Source organism: Candoia aspera, chromosome 1, assembly GCF_035149785.1.
Source record: "Candoia aspera isolate rCanAsp1 chromosome 1, rCanAsp1.hap2, whole genome shotgun sequence".
Taxonomy (NCBI): domain Eukaryota; kingdom Metazoa; phylum Chordata; class Lepidosauria; order Squamata; family Boidae; genus Candoia; species Candoia aspera.
In genome coordinates this window covers 25542106-25568676 of record NC_086153.1, presented here as the reverse complement: position 1 = coordinate 25568676, position 26571 = coordinate 25542106, and the positions used below count along the sequence as shown (strand labels likewise).

Sequence of the window (26571 nt, the reverse complement as noted above, 5' to 3'; positions counted from 1 at the left end):
AAGAATTTCTATTGTCTTATATGTCTCTCTGTGGGAATTTTCACAGCACAGACATCTATTGGGGGTGGGGGAGGGGCGGCTTGTGAAATTCTAGTTCCTCATGCTTCCCATCCCATCAATAAATGCCTGCAATCATACTCTTGAGCTGTGGTGCGATTTCAAGGTTCATCTCTTCCGAGCAGCTCAAACACTAATTATCCCAGCTGTAATTAGTAAGATAATTAAATACTGGCTCACTCATCACTCTACCTTGTGTCGGGTCATGATTCTCCCAGAAGACCTTGAGCAGTTTCTCAAAGCTGATGGTTTCCGGCTGAAATACCACTCGTACAACTTCAGTATGGCCAGTTTTGCCTTCAGTGAAATAATAAGAAATAGGAATATTAATCAATGGAACCAACCCAAAGAATGGATTTATTCCTCACTAATAAATTAAACTAGTAAAAATATGTGGAGAGAAAAAGACTTGCTATTACAGTTGTAGGCCATGCCACTTTTTCAGGTGGCTTCAGAAGAACCTTATCACAAGAATGGCGATCCTTTATTCCATTGGGAAACTGCATTTTTTTGCTTCATTTTTTTTCCAGCCTTGCAGGGCATGGCAATACTTACTAATTACACAAGCAGTGGTACCAACACAAGCAGGGCAAGCCACAGTATATAAACTGAGAGCAAGGCCCACTCCCTCTTCGCACTGAAGGTGTTGCCTAGTCTGGCAATGAAACGTCTGCAAGAAAACAACCAGGCTCAGAGAGCACCAAGGACTCCACAGTTCAACCCTGAGCTACAGATATTCTCTTCCATTGAATCTTCTCTATTTCTGGAAGTGGCATATAAAGAGTTAGTGGTGACACATGTCTGAAGGTTGCCCATCCTTGCCATATAAAATGATCCTCCAAGCTAATAATGCAAATCTCACTGTAGGGAAAGTTGAGCTGGAGAAAATTGCCACGAAGTCTAATATCATATACCATGGGGTGAATGTGGGCAGAAACTGCTTTAATAATTTCATGTTTACTTTTATTATCAAAATGCTTCTCATTTTCAGCACCAGCTTGGTACAAAACTCATTTCAGCAAAGTTTCTTGTAACTTCTATTGCTTCTTGCTTCTTCTAGCTTGGCCTCACTGTTCTCACCTGTATTACCTCTGATTAAAGAAGTAGACTATGAAAACAAATGCAATTTTATTCATGACATTGTAATGCTATGTCTGATGGAATAACACTGATATTACCATTGTCTTGCCCAGGGTCAACTGACCTGATAACACTAATATTACCTGCAAATAAATTAAAGAGTCCCACTTTGGGGGAGATGGGCGGTGACAGAAATTTGGTAGGTAGGTAGGTAGGTAGGTAGATAGATAGGGTCTCCTTGGCCAAATTCAGTGGTAATGAGGGACTCAGGAAAATGGTACTGAGAGGATACATCAAACACAGGGCTACAGTGACACACAAGAGCATAAGCCTTTGGCAGCACAAACAGCACAATCCTTTGGCAGGGAAAGTATTCTTTGGCACTATGTTTGGCCATGTCAAATTTGCTAATTCCCATGTCAACACAAAAATTAGGAAACATTTGACAGAGCCCTAACTATCTGTAGTTGTAATAATTACCTGTCTTTTCAAATCCCCTAGTGCTTCTCTTTGAATAATTACAAGGAATCTGCTGCCATGCTCAGCCCTACCCTTTGCTGTATTCTCATTTTTCCAGTGTAGAAAAATCAGTCATGGAGCCATGTTCAAGGACCAGATCTACATAGTTGTGCATTTCTGAGGATAGACTCAGAAGTGGTGCACTCATTCTGATTATTCTGTTTTTTCAATGACTGAGTTGCTAGTCATTTGCATTTCAGCTAAACAGCTTCCTTTGTATTGTAGTAGTATAATTAGTACTAAGATACAAGGAAAATGGTATGATTAATCACAAATCATTCTTCTACTGGAATTATCATAAGAACAATATTCACATTATTAAAAGAGGATTAAATCTATTTTTTATTTATCTGGGCAGCTGGGTGACCTTGGGCCAGTAACTTTCTCTCAGACCTAGGAAGGAGGCAATGGCAAACGGCTTCTGAAAAACCTTGCCTAGAAAACTGCAGGAACTTGTCTAGGCAGTCTTCGAGAACTGGACATGATTGAGCTGACAAAAAAAACTATTTTATACTTGTTCAAGTCCAGGATATGATTCATTTTGTTGCTCTTGGCAGTTGAAGATACCCATATATATATTGCAACATTTTTAATAACTTCAGTGTGGCATTTGTAAAAGAATTAAACAATAAATTAAATATCCCTATGCAAAATGAAGCATTTCCACTGTTATTTGTTCTGGATGTACGTTTACAGTGGTGCTTAAAAGTTTGTGGTCCCTTTTGAATTTTCAATATTTCTGCATAAATATGACCTAAAATGTGGTCTGTTCTCCACAGAAGTCCTTAGATAAAGGAAACCCAATTAAACCAATGACTCAAAAACATTATACTTGTTCATTTATTGAGGAAAATGATCCAAAGCTACATATTTGTGTGTGGCAAAAGTGTGTGAAACTAGAAAAGGAACAAGATGGCAAACCTGACAAACAGCTCAAAACATCCCACCAACATCTAACACCCAGCAAAGGGGGTTCCAACAACCTAGTTCAAGCCTTGAGAGGACAGCCAGGTCTTTATCCACATAACCTCTGCTTGAGGACATCCAGCGAAGGGAAGCCTACCATTTCCTGGGCAATTGGTTCCACTGTCAAACTGCTTTTACTGATAGGAATGTTTTTCTAATGTTTAATCAGAGTGTGCCTTTCTATAACTTAAATCCATTAATTCACATCCAGAACACTGAAATAACAGAGAACAGGCTTTGACCTTTTTCTGTGTGGTAACACTTCAGGTATATGAAGACTACAGTCCTACTCCCCTTGAGTCACCTCTTCCCATGACTTAAAATTCCCAATACCATTCTTCCGTCTGTGAATTATTTATTTTTATGTCGTTCTTCATTCCAAAAAAGAAAGCATTCCTAGACAGAAGCAAGCTGATAAAGGACCTTTTGCAAAAGGGTATTCTATACATTTGCTTACTGAATACAAAACAAATGAAAATAGCAGGGAGAAACATAACTGAAGTAGCTTTGCAGGCAGCACAGAAGCAGAGCATAGTACTACTGTTATCAGTGTGGAAATAGAAAAGAACTGCTATTTGAATAAGATTCAACAGATACAGTATATACACCTGAATACAGGGTAGACATAAACTAAGCTGGTCAGAATCACAAGCATTTTAATCCCTTGTACACCTAATGGCAGCAAAGACAATGTTATTTAAAAAGGTAAATACCCAAAATATCCCAGAAGGAAAGATAAGGCAAGGCACTCTTGTTTGGAAGACTAAGAACTTGCTGGAGTTTTAAAAATTGATTTCACCAAATGTCATTTAATGATGCACAACTGCTGATGAAATATCTGATGTTTATCAAGTCAGTTAAACAGTAAACATGGTGAGTTGCAATTCCTTTGTTTTTGTTTTTGAGATCAAGGAATGACTTTCAGGAAGGCTGCTGAACTCTAAACATTTTCCCAACAGCTGGTACTAAATTCCAGTTTATGCAATGCATAAAAAGTATTTCCTTTTATTAGTCCTGAATCCCTCTGCATGTAGCTTCAGTGGATGATCCTGAGTTCTAACATTAGGAAAGAGCTAGGAAAATTCACCTGTCTTAGTGCTATTTACCGTTTCATACATCATGTCTCCCCTATCCTTTGTTTGAAGCTTTAAAAAAGCCAGTGCAGATGTCTTCATTCATAAGGGACCTCCTCCAGCCCCCTAATAATTTTGGACACCCTTTTTTGCACTGTCCCTAGTACTATAGTATCATTAAGGTACAGTGACTAGAACTACACATAATACATGTGCTCTCACACAAATTTGTTTAAGGGCATTGTTGTTGTGACAGTCCCGTTTTCAATTCTCTTCCTAATAATTAGAGTCATGGAATTTGCCTTGTTTGTTGTTTGTTTCTTTATTCTGTTCTTACAAGCAGCTAAATGCTTGTAAGAACAGATCAGTTCTTAATGATCAGTTATATAGTTAGCCCTCTGATTCTAAGAACTATTTTCTGGTCAGTCACTAATCAGTTCATTAATGTATAAGTGAAATCTGACTATCAACATAGAAAAAAAAAATGTAAAACTTGTTACAGTGGCAGATAAAAAGTTTGGCCTAGGAGGAGGATGTCTGGTAAGCCCTGCCTTCCCATCTTGAATTCTACTATTTGCTGTTCCCACACTCTAAATCTAACAACCTTCTTCCATAGGCTTGCAAAACAGCAATCATACTCAAACTGAGGCAAGATAGGAATTGGGCATGTAATTAGAGACCAGAAAAACTATAGCAAAACCATAAACTGTGGAGTCCTTGGTGCTCTCTGAGCCTTGTTGTTTTCTTGCAGGCGTTTCACTGCCAAACTAGGTAACATCTTCAGTGCAAAGAGGGAGTGGGCCTTGCTCTCAGTTTATATACCGTGGCTTGCCCTGCTTGTGTTGGTGGGGGTGTTGTTCTCTCCTTGGGAGTTCTTTGATTGGGCTGTCGTTTGCTGCTTGGTTTATTGCCTGAGTTAATAGTTCCTTGATTAGGGTATATTGTGCTGTTTGATTGTTCATCTGGTGTTAATCCTAGTGTTGATTTTTTGGGTGTTGATTGCTGGCAAGGGAGTGTCTTTTGGCTTTTCTATTGTCTCTTTTGAATGATATGTCAATGTTGTTTTCCTCTATGTGTCTGTTGATGGCTGCTTTGTCTGAGTGCCAGGCTTCCAGGAATTCTCTGGCATTTTTGGATTGGCTTGGTTTAGGATGCTCACAGTTTCCCAGTTGAAACTATGGTTGAGTCTCTCCATGTGCTGTGAGATTAAGGAGTTCTCATCGTGTCTTCTGACTGCTAGTTGGTGTTCGTGGTTGCGCTCTGCTAGTCTTCTGCCTGTCTGTCTTACGTAAGCGGCTGTTACAGTCTTTGCACTTTGTGTTGTAAATAACTCCTGTTTTTTCTTGTTGGGCTATTGGATCTTTTGGCTTGCTTAATATGTTTTGAAGTGTTTAGTTGGTTTATGTGCTACGGTGATGCCATGTGGTTGTAATAGTCTGTTGGTGGTTTCTGAGATGTTTCTGATGTACGGCAGTGTTATCCTTTTCATAGCTTCTGTGAGTTGGGTTGTAGTGGGTTGGGTGGTAAGGCACTTTTTGATAAAGTTGCGCGGGTATCCATTTTGTTGGAAGATGCTGTACAGATGATCTTTTTCCTTTTTCTGGTGTTCTGGGTTGCTGCAGTGTGTAAGTGCTCGTCTGAATAATGTTCTTACACAGCTTCTCCTGTGGGAGGTTGGATTGTTACTTTGGTAGTGGAGCACTTGGTTGGTGTGGGTAGCTTTCCTGTAGACTTGTGTTTCTAACTTACCATCATTTCCTCTACTGATGAGGATGTCCAGGAATGGTAGTGTGTTGTTGTTTTCTTCCTCCCTTGTGAATTTTATTCCATTAAAGATGTTATTGATGGTTTTGTGGGTTTCTTCCAGTTGTTTCTTTTGTATTATGACAAAAGTGTCATCTACATACCGGATCCATACTTTGGGTTGTATGTGTGGGAGTGCTATCCTTTCCAGATGCTGCATTCCTCCCTCTTCGCACTGAAGATGTTGCCTAGTCTGGCAATGAAACGTCTGCAAGAAAACAAGGCTCAGAGAGCACCAAGGACTCCATACTTAATATGTTTTGAAGAGTTTTAGTCGGTTTATGTGCTACGGTGATGCCATGTGGTTGTAACAGTCTGTTGGTGGTTTCTGAGCTGTGTAAGGGCATTATTCAGATGAGCACTTACACACTGCAGCAACCCAGAACACCAGAAAAAGGAAAAAGATCATCTGTACAGCATCTTCTAGCAAAATGGATACCCGTTCAACTTTATCAAAAAGTGCCTACCACCCAACCCACTACAACCCAACCAACAGAAGCTATGAAAAGGATAACCCTGCCATACATCAGAAACATCTCATCTGTATTAGGGTGCTTCCTACCATCCACTAAAATAAATGAAGCAGGACACTTGCAAAATAAAACTTTCATCTGGAAATGTCTTTGGAGCATTGGGTGATGCAACCACCAAGAGCATAATAAAATTAGTTTCTGAAATGCTGTGGAACATCTTATTGTCCATGGGCACACCATTGTTTTTGTATTTAATGTAACTAGTCTCTTTTTTCCCGATACAAATAGAAATCAATGCTATCCACCAAGAAGCGATAGTCTAAATGTGGAGCAGGGAAGCAAACAAAAACCTTCAGTTAAGGTTTATTTATGTATTTATGTATTTATTTATTATTCAAATTTTGCTACTGCCCATCTACCAAAAGGCTAGGTTGTATAAAAATGTGGCAAGACAAGGAAAATGAATGTAAGAATTGTATACATCACTAGGAAAGTGGTGGGAATGTGCATAAAAATATGGTCATAAAGTTGAGCTTTATTTAAGTGACATCAATTTCCTTTTGCAGCAATGTTTCAATTAGAGAAGGCTCAGAAAATCAGTGGTGATGGGTGCCCTATTGGAAGACCTGAAAGACCAGGTTATGGACAGACAGTCATGGAGAAAAACTATCTGTGTGATTACTAAGAGTTGACATAGATTTGATGGCACATAATCAATCAATCAATCAATCAGAAAATCCACATTCAGTTTTTTGTTTTTATGCCATCACTTATTTATTTTACAAGACTATAGAGCAAAGCATATTTGACTAAACTTGGAAGAGTCAGAGGCTTGCTGGATCATTTCCTCCCAATAATTTAGGTAGAAATTCCCTCCTGATTTGGCACCCTCACTTTTTCTCTTAGCCTTTTTCATCTACTTACTACCTGTTTTTCAGCTTAGTTCTGGCCTGCTGTTTCCTGCTTGTGGCCGTATTGAAAATGCATCCTTAACTTCCACACCTATAAAATATAGTATCAGTCCATTTCTTTAAATAAGAGAAACAAATTTCTCAATTCGCTAGCAGTTGCTTCCATGCTAAATATCAGAAGGCTTCCTAAAGTAGAGAAGAATTCAGTGACATCTCCTCCATGAATTTCTTATGGGAAGGATAATTTGACAGAGGGTCTAACAGGTAAAACTTCTGTAAGCAAATTGTTTGCTTGCATTCCCTATGCCTTGCCTGACAGCAAATGAGTTCAGGAGAATAACACACCCAGGCAGTTAGCCTTGCATTATTAAAGAATGTGCATATCTTACTACTCATGCTTGTAGGAAGCCCAAAGGCACCTCACTGCACGCTATGGGAACCAAATCTTTGTCTGTACTGGTCTTTGTTCTAATGCGGCAGAGCTATTATATCCATATGCAGTTACATTAAATATGTATCTAAAGACTAGATAATAATAAAGTGACTTGCAAATAAAACGGTCCCTTCTTGCTTAGCCACAAGAAATCAACATGACAAAAAGGACTGAACTTCCATGTACATTAACTCGGTAGAGATCAGTTGACAAAAACATGTATCTTCAACAATCATACCATCAGATCAGGCAGCTGTGTTATGAGATACACAGTGTGACATATACTGTGGATCTTCTGGTGATGATGACTGAACAAATTGGATTGTCCAGACCCAGCACTATCTGCCTGAGAACTTGTGACAAGAGACTAATGGAAGTTAAACCAGTAGCCTGTTATATATGAAATACATGCTCTTCCACAACTCCTGCGAAGATGATTCCAGCTGTGAAAATCATATAAATGTTCACTTGACTGTAGCATATTAATAGACTGGAGGTGAAAACACTTGCCAGAAGTGGTCTTTAGCACCTCTGAAATCACTGGAACTTACTATTTGCTTTTGCTGGACTATGTCCTAGGTTACATTTAGTGGCTCTCTTTGTACACCATGTTTAACTTGCTTGCTGTTGTAAAACATTTTCTGGGTTCCCTATGAACTAATCAGATGCATTGGATTTGCACAACACTCTAAGCTACTAAAGAAGGAGGGAGGGAAGGAGGGAGGGAGGAGAGAAAACAACAAGATTAAAACTAGCAGGCTTAGCACACTCTGTGAATGCAGCACAAGTTATTTCACTGATCTGTTTCAACACAGCCAATCCGTGTTTGGTGGGTATTGAGAGACACCGCTATCCAATAGGGTTTGCCTGGATAGCTTGATCACAAAAAGAGACTGTTTTGCTTTTCCTCTTATAAATACAAAGAAAAAGCTACCAAAAGCTTGAATAAAACAATATTACACTGGGTGAACTTCACACAGTGATGTAACTTCCATAAAAAGCTGATAATAATCTTATCAGACATAAGCATACCCACATACCAGTTTCATTTCATGTACAGATAATATGTAAACCTATCAGTGTGACGCTTATCATATGTGGTAGCATACATCAGCACAAAAAGTACGGCCAGAGAGCTGTATGTGATTTGCCAGTATCTCTTGAAGTTAAATACTTAGGCCTTTTGCATTTGAGGCTATTTGGGGAGCTTTTAGAGGCAAAATGAATGCTTTCAGCTTTAGAGCTGCTTAAAGCATCCATTTCACAATTAACAATTGTGGGCTGTCCTCCAGAAGTGGTCCCTTGACATTTTGGCATGTAAGGTCCACTTTTGAATTGTGTTTTGAATTTGGTCTTCAAAACCAACAGAAATTACAATCCCTGTCATATATCAACAGCTGTATGAAAATACTGCCCTATGTGAAGTGGATCTCCTGCAAAATATAGCAATGTGGACTTCTCCTCTTCAGTCACGCCCTCTTCCAAGATATTCTACCATACTCCAATTTATTTCCTTCTTCTACCCTCTAACCTGCTTAACTTAATTACCTGTTTGGGGGCTTCCTTTTCCTTTATAATTATTTTTTTTCCAAAAGGTGTTTGTACTTTTTGAGACCTAACCTTGCTATGAATATATTGTGCTGGTTTGGCTACGTAAGGAACCTCAGTCAGAAAATGAACTTGTATTACTTTATAGGATCAAACTTATTGTAAATCAGAACATTCATTAATATGTATATAGATAAAATGTATTCCTAATTCATTATTTCTGTCGGATTTCCTGCTCATTGATGACTAGCATCTTATCAAGAATATAAATGAAAAATTATATCTTATATCTTCTCCCCTCAACGAATATTAATCACCAGCAAATGATCAAAAAGCAGCCTCTGTATTTCTGTTGGGACTCAACCCAGATTTAAACTCCCAAGGTTAACAGATAAAATACTGTACACATCAATCATTAGCCTTTAAATAAATCTTTGCAGGTTTTTTTGTGACAAACCTTTTAGAAGTCATTAATTCCCATCCCTTTCTTAATGAATTGCTATGCTCATGTTTAACCTCAGGAATCCACATAAAATAAATTATTACTGATGATTAATTATGCTATAAGGGACCAATAAGACTAAGTTAGTTTTGAGCCATACAGGGAATTAATTAAATCTGGCATTGGTAAACAGTTTGCTATTTACCTGCCTCTTTTCTAGAATAGAAGATTGCTTCCCACACCCTGCTATAATCTTATATTTTCATCAAAACAAGGCAGAGGGACAACTTCCTCAGTGGTGATTGCTTATCTCTTTGCAATTCCATGTTCACTATATTTTCACATTCACATTTTTTTTTAAAAAAAGTTCTATTTAGCTAGAAACATTGTCAGGTATGAATTTAATTCACACAAACCCTGCCTTTATCCATATTAATTTTCTCTCTTACGATCAAGGCCACTAGTGATTGGGAGAGAAAAGGAAATTAAATGCTCATGGGGAAGCAGCTGCTCTTATTTTTGAAGTGCAAAGTATACAGTGGTGCAGGGAAAGGAGTTGGGAAAGGCCTGCCTCCACATCTGCTCATCAAAAGGATGGGTTTTGTTATGGTTTCGTTTAAAGTAAGGCAGCCAAAAATGCTGTGAGCCAAACCTTTGAGACTCAGGCAACCAATCGTGCAGGATGTGTGAGCTAATTGGCAGTCAAGGGGTGGCACCACTCATCACTGCAGTGATGATGAGAAGAATGATGGTTGATATGCTGTTTAATTGGTCCCTTGCCAGAGCAATTTCTTAGGACAGGAAGCCTTTCCTAATCCATACATTTGGTCAGTAATGGTATTCTGGTTTTTAGGATAATTCTTGCAAAAAGAATCAGGATTTTTACTATGGGGCTAACTGAATGGAATATACTGTGCACTATTCCAAGGTAAAAATAGTAAGCTGTCAGAGAGTTTAGCTTTCACAGAGTAATGTACAGTGTGTACTGTGCCCCCAAAAGTGATTGTGTGAGGATTGTAAGATTTCAGGCCCTCTTATAACCTCTTAAAAGTTCAGCAGAATTCAGACAAACTGAAAAAAAAAAGAAGATTCAGAGAGGAGCAATAAAGATGATCAGGAATCAGAAATTAAATTCTATGGAGAAAGACTGAGGAAACATTGTCATTGTCGTCGTCGTCGTCATCATCTTTGTCATTTGGATTTATATTCCACCTTTCTTGCAGAAGTCAAGGTGGCTCACATGGGGGTCTCCCTTCATTTTATCTCCAGAACAGCAACCCTATATTGGGCTGAGAGATACTGATGGGTAAAAAGTCACCCAGGGACTTTCTATGGCTAAGGGTAGACTAGAAACTGGGTTTCCCCATCATAGTTCAGCAACATAACCACTACATCCCACTAGCTCTCAGAGTTTAATTTTCAGAAGAGAGCACTGTGGATGCGAAGAATCTAATGGTATTCTTCAAATGCTTGAAAAGTATCATACAAAGTTAGTGGAAAAGCTTTGTCCATTGTTCCAAAGTTCAGGACATAAAATGATGGATTCAAATTTCAGGAAAGCAAATTCCAGTTGAATGTTATAAACTTCCTAGGAGTAAGAACAGTTTGATAGCACAGTAAGTTACAAAAGGAGATGTTCATCTCTTCTTCACTGGATGTGTTTAAAACAAAAGTAAATTATCTGTTTATTTCAGTTTAGATTCCCGTACAAGATAGGGGATTAGACTCAATGGCCTAAGTATCCCCTTTTAACTTCATATGAGTCTATGTAATGTAATGGTTACCTATTCTAAAACACCATCAGACTCATGAGTAGGAATTCAAAGATATCTGATTTATTAAAGAACAGCATGCAGGATCACAGAGAAAGCTGAGAATGATGAAAGTGCGCCAAATTCAAACTAAAAACCCTCGGTGCAAATGAAATCCCTCCCCGCGTAGAATCTTCCCAAGTTCACAATCCCAGGTGCTCCTAACAGCTTCTGATGGTCTGCGGGAAAAGTCCTTGAACAGAGCACATAACCCAAACACATTCCATTGTCCTGATTTCACATACAGAGCTTGGTACAAGGTCTCACAGCAGCTCCCTCCCAAACAGAAACGCGCGTCAGCGCCGTGGCATGTGAAACGTTACGATGTTTGAAATACATTGAATCAGTGAACATGACAGTTTCTAATACAGGTAAGAAGATAATAATACAAGGCAGCATCTGGTCCAATTTAAATAGCATTATACAGTAAGAAGAATAGCTAGTTCTTTAAGAGGAAAGAAAAGAGAAGGGTGGCAGGATGCAAACAAGACTGCTGCAGCTTTCTCTGCAGCAAGATACAAAGAGAGAGACAGATACAACAATTAATAGGCAATCCATTGCCCTGTGAGCATAACTCCACAGTTCAATGAATTGGGAATGATTAACTTACTGAAATGCATAGAATGAGTACCCTCCACACTTAAGAATCATCCTTAAAAATCTAACACCTGCTGCCATGAAATATATTCATATAAGCATTAGTTAGGTTACCAATTAAATTGGATTTATTTAAAAAGAGACTGGTATAAATACAATGCCTATCCTTGCTCACAGTGCCCACTTGCTCACAGATCACTGACTAAGTTCTAGAATAAAAGAAATGGCCATATGCTATTATTGGGAGAGGCTTAATACTCTTTTCAATAAGCATTCATTATTGAGTGGCTGGGAAACATGAGGAGAGAGAACATATTCTAAAATAAAAACAAAATGAGAACATAAATATTGTTTAACATCTCGTCAGGCTCCATACATCAGGCTAATAGATAACCTTTCAGCTAATGATAGTTGAGAAATTTGCACATTATATATTTCAATACAACCATTTCCCCCAACTTCCAGATTTGTTAAAATTTCAATTTCTGGAATTATCCAGCCAGCATGGCGTTTATCAATGAGTAATGTAAAGAGTAGTATTTTAAAATGTGTACTTTTAGTGAACTATTTCTTTAAAATATGTATCTTAGTCCAAATTTAAATTCAATTTTAATGCCAATTTCTTTACATTTCAGACTAATGTACTATTAATATAATCTACAGTTGCATGTATATTAATTTCTGTATTTATTTTCCACATAGGGCAACTTATCTTCCGGGGAGAAAATGTGCAGGCAAATATGGCACATCGCACTGGAAAAAGAGGTAATGAATGACCCTTTAACTTAGCTAGATCATAAAATAATTTTGTCAGAATTTGGAATACATATGGTAAAAGAGTTAGGATCTGAGTTAGTTGTGGTGCCTGACCCTGCTGTTTATAACTTTTGATCTGTCTTAGTTCTGCTAGGATCTATGAACAGGTGAAGTTCTTGAGGTAGAAAACACCTATGCTAACCTACAGAAGCATGAAGCCAAAAGATGGCTCTTTACTTGCTCGTGATCATTTTACATAGAAATGAGAGATTAGACACAAACATGTCAGACTGATACAGTGCATTCTGTAGAAAGTTCAGCTGTATATACTTTATGGAAATGTGACATTAGAACAGAATTATTGGAAGGCATTTCAGCCACAATTAACATTCGATACTGTTTGAAAAAGTAAGACAATTAATTTCTTATTTTGCCATTTCAGTGAGCAAACAGTATCTTAAGCCAACTGGGAAATCAGATACCAAGAAGTATAACTTATGGAAAAGGGTTTTTTGTTTGTTTCTGTTTGTTTTTATTTTGAGTCTTCGTAGCTCTTCTTATTTACCATACCTCCACAACCCCTAACTGAACTGGCGTTCAGCGCTGAAGCATTTTGGGATCAGGAAAAGCTTCTTAGGATTGAAATCACGGATGTGCAAAATAGCTCAGATACAAACTGTGGTCTAACATGGACTCTTGCAAGCGTGATGTCTTAGAGGTTCTTTCAAGTAAAAACCATTTCTACTGTTCTGTCCTGTTTTAGATGATGTGACTGGAAGATGTCTTGCTTCTTGCATTTGGAATGCTCTATTTTGAATTCTTCTGTCTCCACCAGTACAGCAGAAGAAACCACTCAAGTCCCTCCTGCTATTAGCTTTGGCTGGGGAGGTGGGTCGAGTTTTGGAGTGAAGCATCAGAACTTGGATTGTTGTGCAGCAGGGAAAGCAGTACAACAGCAGCAACCCTGACTGTTCCCTAAAGCCCAACTTCAAACATTTTTGGGTATCTCACTTCCGGTTATCTACTCAGAGCCTCTGAGAGCCCCCAGTGACTCACAGATGACAACAGCCACCCCTCTCTCCCTCTCCTGGTCCTGAACTACTTGGTCAAAAGCCAGCTGCCTGGGTAGCCAAATCTTAACTGTGGCTTCATGGTCATTGACAATGAGCCCAAAACGCAAAGGGCATTACATTAGGCACCACTTATTGGCATCAGCTACATTGCTCATAATCCACATATGACTATGTGGGGTGCTCTTGATCTGGAGGGGGACAGCACCAGAATCATCCCTGCTGTCATTAAGATTGCCACCTTTGCATTTATGGACAAATGCCATATGAGTACTGATTATTTCCACCAGAGTGCAAAGGGGAGGCAGATTTATTAATTTAGTTGTTAAATTTATACACCACCCATCTCACTATAAAAGATGCTAAACCAGTGCCAGGTTGAGCTCCACATACCCCAAAACCTGATCCTTTTGATCCCACCCAGTGGAACTCCACCTACCAGTTCTTTAAATGGCTACTTGAACAGCAGATGGCTACATATTACATGGTAAGAGTGGACATAATCAGGAAAATGAGGTCCACAAACAACCTGGTCCTGTGCCATGAAGGGGTTTAACTGAGCATAGAAGCATACTGGCAACCAATGCAGCTCACAGAATAGAGGTGTGACATGCACTGATTAAAAAGCACAAAAAAAAAATTACCCACACCACTGCATTCTGTATCAGTTGCAGCTGATATAGATACTCTTCAAATGCATTTGCAGTAGTCCAGTCAAGAAGTCACTAAGGTATGGGTTACCATAAGCAGAGCCTCCTGGCCATGAACCGTCACAATTGGTGCACAACACAAAGCTGTGCAAAGGCCCTCCTGGTCACAGCTGCCACCTGTTCCTTGAACAGGAGATGTGAGTCCAAGAGGACCCCCAAACTGCACCCTGGTTCTGTTTGGGGTAGTGCGACTCCATCCAGAACTAAAGATGGAAAGTCCTCAGAACCTGGGGGCCCTAATACCCAGAGCCACTCAGTTTTGCTATGGTTAAGCTGAAGCCTGTTGTTCCCCATCCAACAGCCCCCCACAATGGTCTCCAGACACCGAGACAGAACCTCCACAGCATCACTTAGGTTGCCAAGGGCGGTGATATATCTATATTGTACTTTATCTGTTACACTGTGAACTGCCCAGAGTCACTCTAGAGTTGGGTAGCACCTAAATTAAATAAGTTGCTATGGTTGTTGTGTTACTTGAATTTGTTCTGAAGATGGACATTAGAAGTTGTGTACCTGCATGTCTGAGTTTCTGAACAACAACAAAAAAGTACAAGTAGCATTAGAAATGCTTTCCAGCCCTTAATTATAATACCTCTGGTTCTCTTCTCAGAAATGAACTTGAATAAATTCCAGCAAAAGCAGTGATTTGAGAGTGAAAGGGATGATTGTCCACACTGACAATCTCCCTCAGTTGAGAGACTCTGAGTGTGGAAGTTGCCCAGGTTGTAAAAAGAAGACTACGGCATAGCCTGAAGGATGGGATTAAGCTATTCAGCACTTTCCTTCCAGCAGCAGTAACAGCAGCCAGGGTCCCAGTTCTGGCATTGATTCTCCCTGGTAGGTCCAAGTGCACAAACCACAACTGGGCACACTGCCAGGAAGCAGGGAGATATTGCCTGTTGGCTCATGCTTCTTTCTGTACTATCTGCATAAGCCAGAGAAAGATGAGTAGATGCCAAGATCTGACCAGGCTTGGCAATTGTTGCTCAGTGGTAAGTCTCTTGCCCAACATCTAGTGTCTTCAGTAAGACAGTGCTCTCCATGGCAGTTAATGTGGTGACACCCCTTCTGGATGTCGACTTGCCTTATCTTCCTGAAGATGAATCCTGTCTTGCTGGACTTCCCCCAGCCTGTCATGAAGGGGGTACTGAAGGTTAGCTAATCTAGCTCATGCCACACATAAACATTGTAAATAGAGAAATAATGCTGGCATATTGAGAGTTTTGTTATTATCATTCATGAAATAAAATGTAAAAAAAAAAAAACAATTTTACTTAGCATGGCCTAAATGCATGCATTATGCTTAGGACCTAATGATTTCTTCAACAGATAAGCAGAGAAAGGCTTTTGAAACCCCCCAAGAATTCACATATAGAGTTTATCCTTCTCATTTACTTTAGTTCATGAAACCAGGGTAGCTTTATTAACATTTTCATGAAGACAGAGCATTAAACTTTTTTCATTTAAATACAAAATAGGCTATGAAGGCCCCTCATTTGCAAATAACTCAAAATCATTATCCTAATGTGAGAAAAAAATGCACTCAGCCATATGGAGCTTTTGCTCCTTGGGAATAGTGGCATATAAGTGGTGGATATAATATTACCCGCAGTAATTACAGGAATATTATGATTTCAGAGAACTAGGATGTGTCCTGTAAACATCATCCTTATTATCACTATTGCTCCTTTCTGATGGGTCATTAAAGGAACCCAAGCTTTGGCTTTGGGATGGGAGAGGGGGAGGGAGTAATAAAAGCATTGATTTAACCAAACAAAACCTACAAACGATGAGAAAGATGTGAGCAATCTATATCATCTGTGGCGCTAGGTAAATTTGCATTTCATAGCAGTATAGATAATTCCAGATGCTCACTGCTGGCCATTTTTCCCTTCAGTACTAATACTCAGGACAAACCATTACATTTGGCTATTAGACCACTTCCTATTCTTATTATTCATCATATAGCAGATGTGCATGTTTGTTAAAATGTTCAATCCACTGTGGGCAGAGCACTCTCCCAGAACAGAAACTCTTATGAAAGTTGTGCTGAGAAACACATGTTTAGATCCAGCCATGAAAAACCTGGGATGTGTACTTTACTTTCCTACCTTATCTGGTAGAAAGATAATTGTTCTTCTTAACAATCTGCCACAAGAAAGGGGATGAAAAGAAAAGAGTTCAGTTCTAGCTTTCCTTCAACAGCCGATTGGGCCCAATACCTTTTCTTAGTTTGTGTTTAACAATCTAAGCTCATGAAAATTTTGCAACTTTTCTTGCTAAAGGAAGAGAGAACAAGTCTGCTAAAGTGAAGATATCTTAATAACATGGTTGCAAAAGGCTAACTTCTGCTTATGGAATTCCAGTAGGCCAGGGGTGCACAACCTTAGAACCTCATGTGATACTTCAGAGCCTTGGGTGCTGCTTTCACAATGTCTGTGTGGAAGGAAAAATTCAAAACTGCCAATGTGTTTTCCTTCCACATGGTTTTGTGTCCCCTGGGATTTTAAAAGAGTAGGGGACCACACCTGTATTGCAGAGAGTTAAAGAGAAACTCAAAAATCATAGAGTGTTGGGGTAAGAAAGAAAGATGAGTTGCAGAGTTGCAGGAGAAAGTAGTCATTTGTGGATGAGGCAAAACTGAACCTAAACAGTTTGGTGGAGTGAGTAAGGAGATTCTGAACCTGCCACAGCTGGAGTAAGAAGTAACAAAGAACAGCCTCACAAGCCTTCCAAAGATGCAGAGCAGCTACAGCCAACCAGCAGCAAGTAATTGTTTTTCCCCTCCCTCCTACAAACTGAGTAAAAACTTGGTAAAAGGGAGCAATTACCAGGCAACCCCAAACTGCAACAGGACCTACTGAAGTAGGAGGGCCAAGAAAAAAAAGGGGCTCTGGTTAAGCTAAAGGAACATTAAAGCCATGGGTAAAAAGAATAGGATTCTCAATACCTAAAGGAGAGGGCTAGGGAAAGAATTGTGCTACTACCACCTTTATTGCTAAGAAAGGTGGGCAGTTAAGAGCACAGGGGAAAAGGGAAGTGTGTAACCTTGTTCAGTATTGTAACTGTTATCCTTGTCATTCACAGTATTAAGCACAGAAAAGTAGATAAGTTTGTACATAATAGGTTTAATACACTAGGGGTATATAGTTCGTATAATAAACCTAGTTCTTATAAACATGAGAGACGCATTCAGACTCCTAGCCTGTGGTTTGGACCATACCTTAAATATTGCCTTGCTAAGGTCTGCAAATGCTTAAGGGGAAAATTATTAAATCATGTAAGGGGAGTAATAATATGTATTGCATTAGAGTTCAGTGAAGAGTATGTTTTGCTTCAGTCCCACCAATTCACCCTGACCCTATGCCATTCAAAGTCACTTGTGATCCTTTTCACACCCATCATTTCTTTAATCACATTAAAAAAGTGAATCAGAACAGTATTCATTTTGCACATTTCCTTATTGGGGGAAAAATGCATATCACACAAAATTTGGTGTGATGAATATTTCTATTCTGTGTGTGTGTTTTTAGTAAGTCTGTAGTTACCCACGTAGAGTGGATACAATTTGCCATTGTCAATGGGAAATTTTAAAAACCAACAATCTTCTGGTTGAAGTGGCTGGGCAAACAATATTTTTTAAAAAAAAATTAGCAACCTAAAATTCAGATTTATAAATAGATTTATAAATCCATTTAATGTATATCACTTACACAGAGTAGCATCAAGATTTTAGTCCTGGTATCATCATCTAGCTCTATCTGTCTGCTGAGGAACTTACAAATTGCAAAAAGTGTAAGGCAATAGTAGCAGAAAGTAAATTGAGTACCAGAGATCTCTGGGTGATTTGCATTATACTCACAAGGGTTTCTGACAGTTGTCTATTAAGAACAATCCAAATAAATTGCTGAAAAAGAGTACTTCAGGGAAACCAAGAACAAATCCATTACTGATTACAAATTCTTGGGCTCAATATATGCTCAGAAGGATCCTAATATATACTACTCAGCATAGTACAAACCTTCCTTTTCTACTTGAGTCTGATATATCTAGTGTAGGTACATACCCACACACAAGTCTGATATCTACCCACCCCTACTCTAGGGAGACAAAGTAATGACAATGCTTAGGGGCTCAAAATTGCCCCAAGTGAATAGGACTTTAGAACATATTTATTCTCCTATCCCTGCATATTGCAGAGAAATGACAGAAAGAATTAAGCAAGTTGTCTTTCAAAGAATCTGTCCTCTTACCAATCTGTTAATTAAAGAGAACACCTAATACTTCCAAGGAACCCAAATGTTCAGGATAGAAACTACTAGCAATGAATGCTTTCTTATTAAATCATTTCCCTTATTTTCAACAATAAAATAATGGAGAATGGAAACTGCTCTCAGTTCTATACAGTGCCACCTAGTATTCTTTCAAAGCATACAGAATACTTTGACAAACTGACCTGTCTCTCCTTCAGCCCACATGAACTAAGCTAACCAAAGGAAAGTGACAGAACGATATAGCCAAACAAGCAGAAGAATTTGGAATGATTAAGGCTGCAGTCTATACATAAAGTCTCCACCTTTCAATCCCTGCACCCTGTTCTTTTAAGAGAGGCTGTAAGACAAATAGTAAAAAACCTAACCAGAATCCATTCCCTTCATAATAGGTTCAACAAAAAAAAAAAAGGAAGGATACTCAACTGTTATCATACTGTCTGAAGATCTGGAGTCTGTAATCCTCAGAGTTTGTTCTCAAAACCCAACAGGCATCCTTAGTAGTGATAGAAAACAGGGATAAATCATGGTAGTTTAATTATGCAGCTAAAGCATCTTAGAAATCTAGGCACATCTGTCAAGATGCAATAATATCTCTGTTATATTAATAATATCTCCAGACTTTCTTCCCCTTCAAGTTATACCTCCATCTGAGTCCCTCTTTTGGGGGAGATGGGCGGTAATTAAATTTGAATAATAAATAATAAATAAATTTTAGTGACAAGAAGTACTATGTACAAGATGAATGAAATTAGAAGAAGTCTTGTGGCCATCTCTTTTTCTTTAGTGTGTTCAGAAAGAAATAATTCTTATACGGAATTGCTATGTACTTCCTTAAAAAAAAGAAAAGCGATACAGAATCATAGAATCATGTGGCCATCAAGTCCAATCCCCTACTCAGTGCAAGAGTCCACAGAAGGCTGTTAGCCACTACTTAAACACATCCTGTAAAGGGTAGAGGGTCATCTCCTTCAGTAATTGGTTCTACTATTGAAATGCTCTTACTGATAACATTTTTCCTATTATTGAATCAGAAACTACTTTCATATAATTTATTATTCTGCATCCTGCACACTGGGACAACAAAGTAAAGATCTTTGCCTTCAAGTACTTAAAAATGCTATCACTTCCTTCTTTGTTATCTTTTCTTTAGGAAAGATATATTTCCTCAGTCTCTTCTCATGGTTGTCTTCCGGCTTGCCTGCACCTGTTGGGGGCCAGGACATCATTTTGCATTGGTTCTGCTCGTACCTGAATGGTGGCACATGATTTGATACCTCACTCCAATGTCATCAGGAATAGTGTCATGTTCCCCATTGCAAGGCATATGTGCATCACAATGGGGAACATGCACATTAGTTAAGAGGAAGGGATAAGCATAATCCCTAAATCACTCAAGCACCCATATCCAGAAGGGAACCCCCAACACAATAGATAAGCCCTTCAGACCAAACTTAGCACCCATAAAGAGGTAAGGGGAACGCCTTCCCATTCCCCCTGGGGATGCATTCACACCTCCCTTAGGCACGCATGTCCACAGAGGAATATCCAACATAATGGGAGCGCCCATCAGACAGGAATTAATGCCTATCGGAAGATCGGGGAAACACCTTCAGGGGACGCACCCGGTCCGGACGAAGACAGGGAGACAAAGGAGATTGCCGGGATCGCCCATCAGCTGACGCATCGCAGTCTCAAGCACCCATCCGGTCCTGGCCCGAGGGTAGAGAAGCACGACGTCCGCCAGCGAAGTATAAACAGGGCACCCTGTCACCACATAAGGATTCCCGTCTTTCTCTTTGCACGCACACCGTTCTAATAAAACAGAAATCCTTAGACCTTCTAAGTGAGTCTGAGTCTTATTCAGAGCGTGGCTGCCCTGACAAATAGGTAATGAGGACCCTTCAAGAAGGGTTTTCAAGTGTGCTGGGGATCCATGTTATAGATATGCCATCCAGCCCAAATTTAACTCGTTTCAGAATGTCATGGGGTATTTTGTCAAATGTGTGGCATATGATTTTAGTGGCCTGGTATGGCTGCTGTTGTGCTGACACAAGTCAGCAAATGGAGAGAGAAAAAGGGGAGAAGAAGCTCAGTCCTAACCTTGAAGTGCAGCTGTGTTGTCATGAGCGCTAATGAGCTGACAGGGCTGCTAGCCAGGGATGTTGTAGGGAGATATAGAGACAGCATTCCCATTGGTTCAGCCTGGTATATAGGTGTTGGGGACTAGAGCCTTGGGGGGCACCCACCTCCTCAGTTGCTGGGGGACATGCTGCTGGTTTGACCCAAAATTGGAGAGAAAGGGAGGAGAGGAGAGGAGAGGAGAGGAGAGGAGAGGAGAGGAGAGGAGAAAAAAAGACTGTAAAATGGAGTGGCTGGAGAGAAAAATTGGAGTAAAGTTATGTGACTGTGCAGAGCAGTTGTTGATTCCTGGTCAGAGAGGTAGAAGAAAAGTCCACAAGTGGTTTCCCTGGAAGAAGGGAAGGGAAGTCCCAGAGAGACAACATCTTCACCCAAGATGGAAAGGAGGGAATCAGCTGGCTATGGAAGGCATCTTCGTGAAAGGCCCAAATGGGAAGGGGGGAGACAGCTGACATTGGAAAAGCCCTGGTCTCAGGGGAAGGACTGGGCAGAAGACCCTGAGAGAGGTTCTTTCCCCAGCGAAGGAGACTCATACAGTATGGCTGAACAGATCCAAGAAAGGAGATAAGTGGCACTGAGCACACTAGCCGTAATCCAGCACATTCCTTCCTTTCTTTCACTCTCTCTTGATAAGCCCAGAAATGGGGGAGGGAGATGGAGTGAAAGGGGAGGAAGTGAAGCAGTTAGCAGGAGAGTTAGAGGGGGATAGTCTCTGGGAGAGATTTTTAGGTGGAAACCTGACATTGGATAAAAGCCAGAACCGTGTTGAATATACCTGTTGAATATACCTGTTGTAAATAATTTCACTGTATGTAATAAAAAGCATAAAAGTCTCCACTGTCTTGGTCTTCTGTGTCAGTTGCCATCCTTGCAAACCAAAATACACCTCCAGTTCTAAAAGAACCCAGTCACGCTGCGGCAAAATGCTTTTCTAAAGACAAGGTATATAACAAGGTATACTGTATGTCCATAACATAATATTTAGTTCTGGGCACAGTTCAAAATACTGATTGTAGACTATAAAGTCTTAAATGCCTTAGGATTATGCTGTGTAAATGGCTGCCGCCTTCTGTATGAATGGCCAAGTGCAGAGATTTTCCAGAAAAGCACTTTTCTCTGTTCTATAAACATGACAGGAACTCAAAGGTTTCTAGAGTGACTGCTTCCAAAGATTGCATCTCAGTACAAAGAGAGTCTTATCTGGGCATTTTTTGGATTTTAATTTAATTATATTTTAATAGGTTGCCCTTTTGATATGCTGTTATTGAATTTTAGATTGTTTTGTTTTGTTACCTGTTTTATGCACCTTTTAGGAAAAGGCAGTGTTACATATAATGAATAAGTAAATAAAATCAGCAAAAATGCCCTCGCTGGAAGACTCACAAAAATTAAGCAAAGCTGTGTTGAAGTAAAGCAGGCTTGACTGAGCCATAAGACAGACATGCACCTGACAAAATTACGTTCCAAGTGCAGTGATACTCACCTAATATAATTCCTCCATTTATATTTACAATATCCTAGAACAAAACTATGAATAATGGCACAACATTCATACAGTTGATGAAATCTACATAATGTATTCTAGTTGCAATGAATCTTGTAAAATATTAACATATCCAACTTGGCTTCGACAAAAAAAATAATAAATTATCATCAATCTCCTGGTTTTCCATCAAGTATACAGGAGCAAAAAAAAAAAAACCCAAGCTACGAAATACTCTTTGAGTTGAAATAATATTATGAAATTTTATTTGTTGAATTTATATCTGCTTTACACAGTGTTTGGTCTTGGTAGATTACTTTTTGATAGAGACTGGTTTTAATTTGCTTTTAATGTATTTTCCCTATACTTTTACTGCGTTTAGTTTTTTAGTGCTACATGCTGAACAAAATCATTAGAATATACATATTTTTAATAAATGAACAACAATCAGTGAACTCTCCGACAACCAACAGGATAGAAGGCGGCATGGAATAAAAATAATGTAATAGTAAAGTATCATTTCTCAACTGTCACAAAATTCTAAAATTGAAGGAAACTTACAAAAGCAAATTGTGTGACTAGCATAATTTGCCAAACAAAACTGTAGGTATCATGGCAACAAATGTAAAAACAGGCAGCATTTAAATTGCCATTAATTTAATCACTCAGACATATTAAAAAAACAAACTGACAGCTGTTGAGGAAAACACATTTCAGTGTGACTCAAATACAAACCAACTAAATGACTTCTACAGTAACATATCTAGATAATAAATAATGTTCAAAGCTCATATTCCTCCATATAATTACATTCTGAAAGGCTACCCAAAATTTCAGATAATTACATGGTTACATATTCAAGTCTGAATCAGAAATATAATGTAAAAACATTTTGATCTCAAGCAAACTACATGGGGTGAGGATAGAGGCTGATAACTACCACAAAGCAGCTGTTGAATCAACAAGAAGTTTTTCCCTCCATCAGATCTCAGTTCCACTTTATATGTACAGATCTGGAACCACTTCTGAATACACTGATAAACAAAAGTTGTTCTGAACATCTGTAAGCAAACTATAAAGAGATATTTCATAATGAATGAACATCATGAATTTTACATAATGCTTGCCAAAAAAAATGCGATTTGTCTACTGAGTCAAAGGCGCCAGAAATAGCCCCAAACATTTATCCATTACAAATATCTTTTCAAACATGCATCTGCAGGACAATTTACTGAGATATAAAAATAATTTTCTATCAGGGTACTTATCTTCAGAAGTCAGACCAATTTGATTACTGTTTTAGCTCAGAGCAACATGGTTTATACCTTGCTAATGTAAAAGGTGAGAGAGATATATAATCATTCTTAAAAGCATAATATATAATAAATCACAATGGTTTGCTCCTACATTCTACTACTAAAATACTATAATTCAAAAGAAGTCAAGTAAGCTGTGAAAGAGTTCAAATTACAGCACAAAGAATCTTAAGAGACTTTTGTAGTGTTTGGTAATAAAATATCTCATCATGAGACAAGACACATCCTGGGATGCTCCATTGCACCAAATGGCTGCATTGCATGAGCTGCAAGATATATCAGGAGTTCACTTGCTACTATGTGGCCAGCAGCAAACTGAATTGCACACACATTTCTAAACACTTTAAAGACTTCTAAAATCCAGTTCTTACATTACACATTACTTCATTAATACAAATACTGCTGATCTAACTGATCATCGTACCTGGGTTGCAAGGATAATTAGGCCAAGATGAAATCCTTGTATCTACAGAAAACACTGAATTGGGGTGTTACAATGTTGCAGAATCACCACATAGAACCCACAGAGAAGTCCCATTCTGACTAATGAGAGGTAATATGGCTATTATCATCACTTTTATTTCCAAGGGGAGAAAAGGTTAGCTTAGAAGGCTGTTAAAGGAGGAGAAAGAACAGTCATAAAGGAATATAAAATAAAGGAATATAAAATTGCTTTACTCTTAATTGTACAGAAACTAGCTTAGCCGAACTGAAGCAGACAAGCAGAAAACAGCAAGTCTAGATCATACCCTCACTTTTGCTTTCAAGGAAACAGAGTAGCATTCCAAGCCAGATCCTGCTTTCTCAAAGTACAGGAAAAACCAGGGGCTGCAGCTTTGCCCACCAGGTGAAATAATTTATTATGACTTTAAGATCCTGATTTTTGTTAGGAAACAATGCTTGGATAACTACTTAAAAGAGAAAATAGCTTTTTTCAGTGATGGCGTGGGGTAGGGAAAGCAATACACTTCAAAGGGAAAGGAGTAAATTTATTTCAAATGGGTAGAAAATCAAAGGAACCTCAAAGGAAAAAAAAATCTATTCCAACCGGTTCAAAATTAATGCACTTCAAAGGGGAAATAATAAAATTGTTTCAAAGGCCACAAATCAAACAATGTTTTCAAAATTTGCACCATCTACGGTCCTAACTTTTTTGTTCCTTTAAAAGCAGTGAGTAAGAACTGGCACCCTTAGTTCCAATATTCACCCAACTCATGAACAATGAGCATACGAACAAGGAAAAAGCTGTGATTGAAAAGTTCCCTCTCAACCCCCGCCCAATTAACACATTCCAGAGCTACACAACTCCCTCCTTTTCTCTTTCCCATCCTCCTTCCAACAGCCAACACTGTCAGCCGCAGATCTCTCCAGCAGCATGTCCTTGATTCCCTCCTAAAGCCCAAACAGCAGCGTTTCACACTCCTTGCCATTCCCCCTCCCCTATCTTCTTCTGGCACGTGTTGACTCACTGGGAATTCCTTGCAAACAAACACAATCAGATGATTTCTCAACCGTTTGATTGTGGAGTCTGACACAGTGGCTATGTTCTGCATGGTCTCACCTTCCTGTCATGCCCCTGAAGTGTCCTCAGAATTCCAAGTGTTCCCTTAGGCCAAAGGAACTTCTCACACTTACATGATAAACTGCTCCTGCCAAATCTTCCTCATTTATTTAATAATGAAATGTACCAGAGACTTTCGCTGCCATGCTGGGAGGAAACAGAGAGAGAGACTGGCAAATAAATTAAGAACTAGTCTCCAGTTCTAGTCTGGGATTAAAAGTGGGTTTCTAATGGTTGAAGATTACCTCCATAGCAAATTTAATTAAGAGAGGAGTTTCCTATACATTTTCTTTTTTACAAACAAGAATGGCATAGGGCTAGGTTTATTTGAGGGACTGCCTCTCCCCACCTGTGTCCACACATCCCATCAGACCCAGCAGGAGGGTCATACTATGGGCTGCATTTATTAAAGGGGAAACTAGGAACAGAGCTTTTTCTGTCACGGCACCTGCTCTTTGAAATACCATCCCCCAGAGATTAGGTTAGCCACAGCCCATTTTGCCTTTCGCGAGGCCTTGAACACTTGGCTGTTACTGGGCATGGGGGCCAGAACACATAGGAGAACTTATGAGATGATTATCCTGATGGTTCTGTGTGATTTTTATCCCAGCTGCTGATTATATATTTATTGTTACGTTGTTGTTATGCTGTGTTTTTAACTGTTATTTGCTAGCCAGAGTCATAAAGTTGAGATGGGAGACCACATAAATTGAAATAAAAAAGAGGAAAGAAGGAAAGAAAAGGAAAGGAAAGGAAAGGGGGGGAGAGAGAGAGAGAGAAAGGAAAAGGAAAAGGAAAAGGAAAAGGAAAAGGAAAAGGAAAAGGAAGGAAGGAAGGAAGGAAGGAAGGAAGGAAGGAAGGAAGGAAGGAAAGAGAGAGAGAGAGGCAGGCAGGCAGGCCCAATTCAGTTTAAAAAGTACATTTTTAAACATGGTGAAAAACTCATGTTTTGTTTTTTGTTTTTAATGTCCCATATATTATTTTTACAAATTTATTTAGATATTTAAGTTGTCCATTTAGAAACATTTTACACACATGATATGAAGGGGTAGAGCCATATATTTCCACAATTATTCGTTCCAAACACTGAGTCCAGTATTGAGTACAGAGCATCTTGAGCTACTTTCCTTTTTTTCCCCTTTCCTTCCTTCTTTCTCTCCTTCTGCTCTTAAAAGATATGCTAATGTACAATCTGCAGGAAAAAACAATGGCTGAGCACTAAATAAATTTTTCAGTTGTCTGAGAAGCTGACAAAATGTACACAAGTTCTAAAATTTTTACCTTCTTCCCAAAATATCTGGGTTATCCTTGATGGAGTATTTTGATTCCCCATCCCTTTCATGCATAGTATGTACAACCCTGCTACACTGTATATTAAAAAGATTATAGTTTGCATAAAGAAGGAGGGCACTGATTCAGTCAGCTATATGGGCCTGTAGGACTGCCAAAAGTTTCTACAGAATAGGAAGCATGAGGCTAGACAAATCAATTGTAAGGCTCAGTATAATGTAATTTCATAGATTTATATGCCAAAAACCTCACCTGTATA

The 26571-nt window shown here is 39.0% G+C and overlaps 1 protein-coding gene across 2 annotated transcripts in view; it reads right to left on the bottom strand.

The window, feature by feature from the left end:
* MSRA (methionine sulfoxide reductase A) overlaps window positions 1-26571 on the bottom strand; it is a 242753-nt gene that overhangs the window by 124899 nt on the left and 91283 nt on the right. For both annotated transcript variants that reach the window (XM_063300883.1, XM_063300874.1), the window contains one exon: window positions 250-354. In XM_063300883.1, the coding sequence (XP_063156953.1) occupies window positions 250-354 (105 nt within the window). The remainder of the gene's footprint in view (window positions 1-249; window positions 355-26571) is intronic.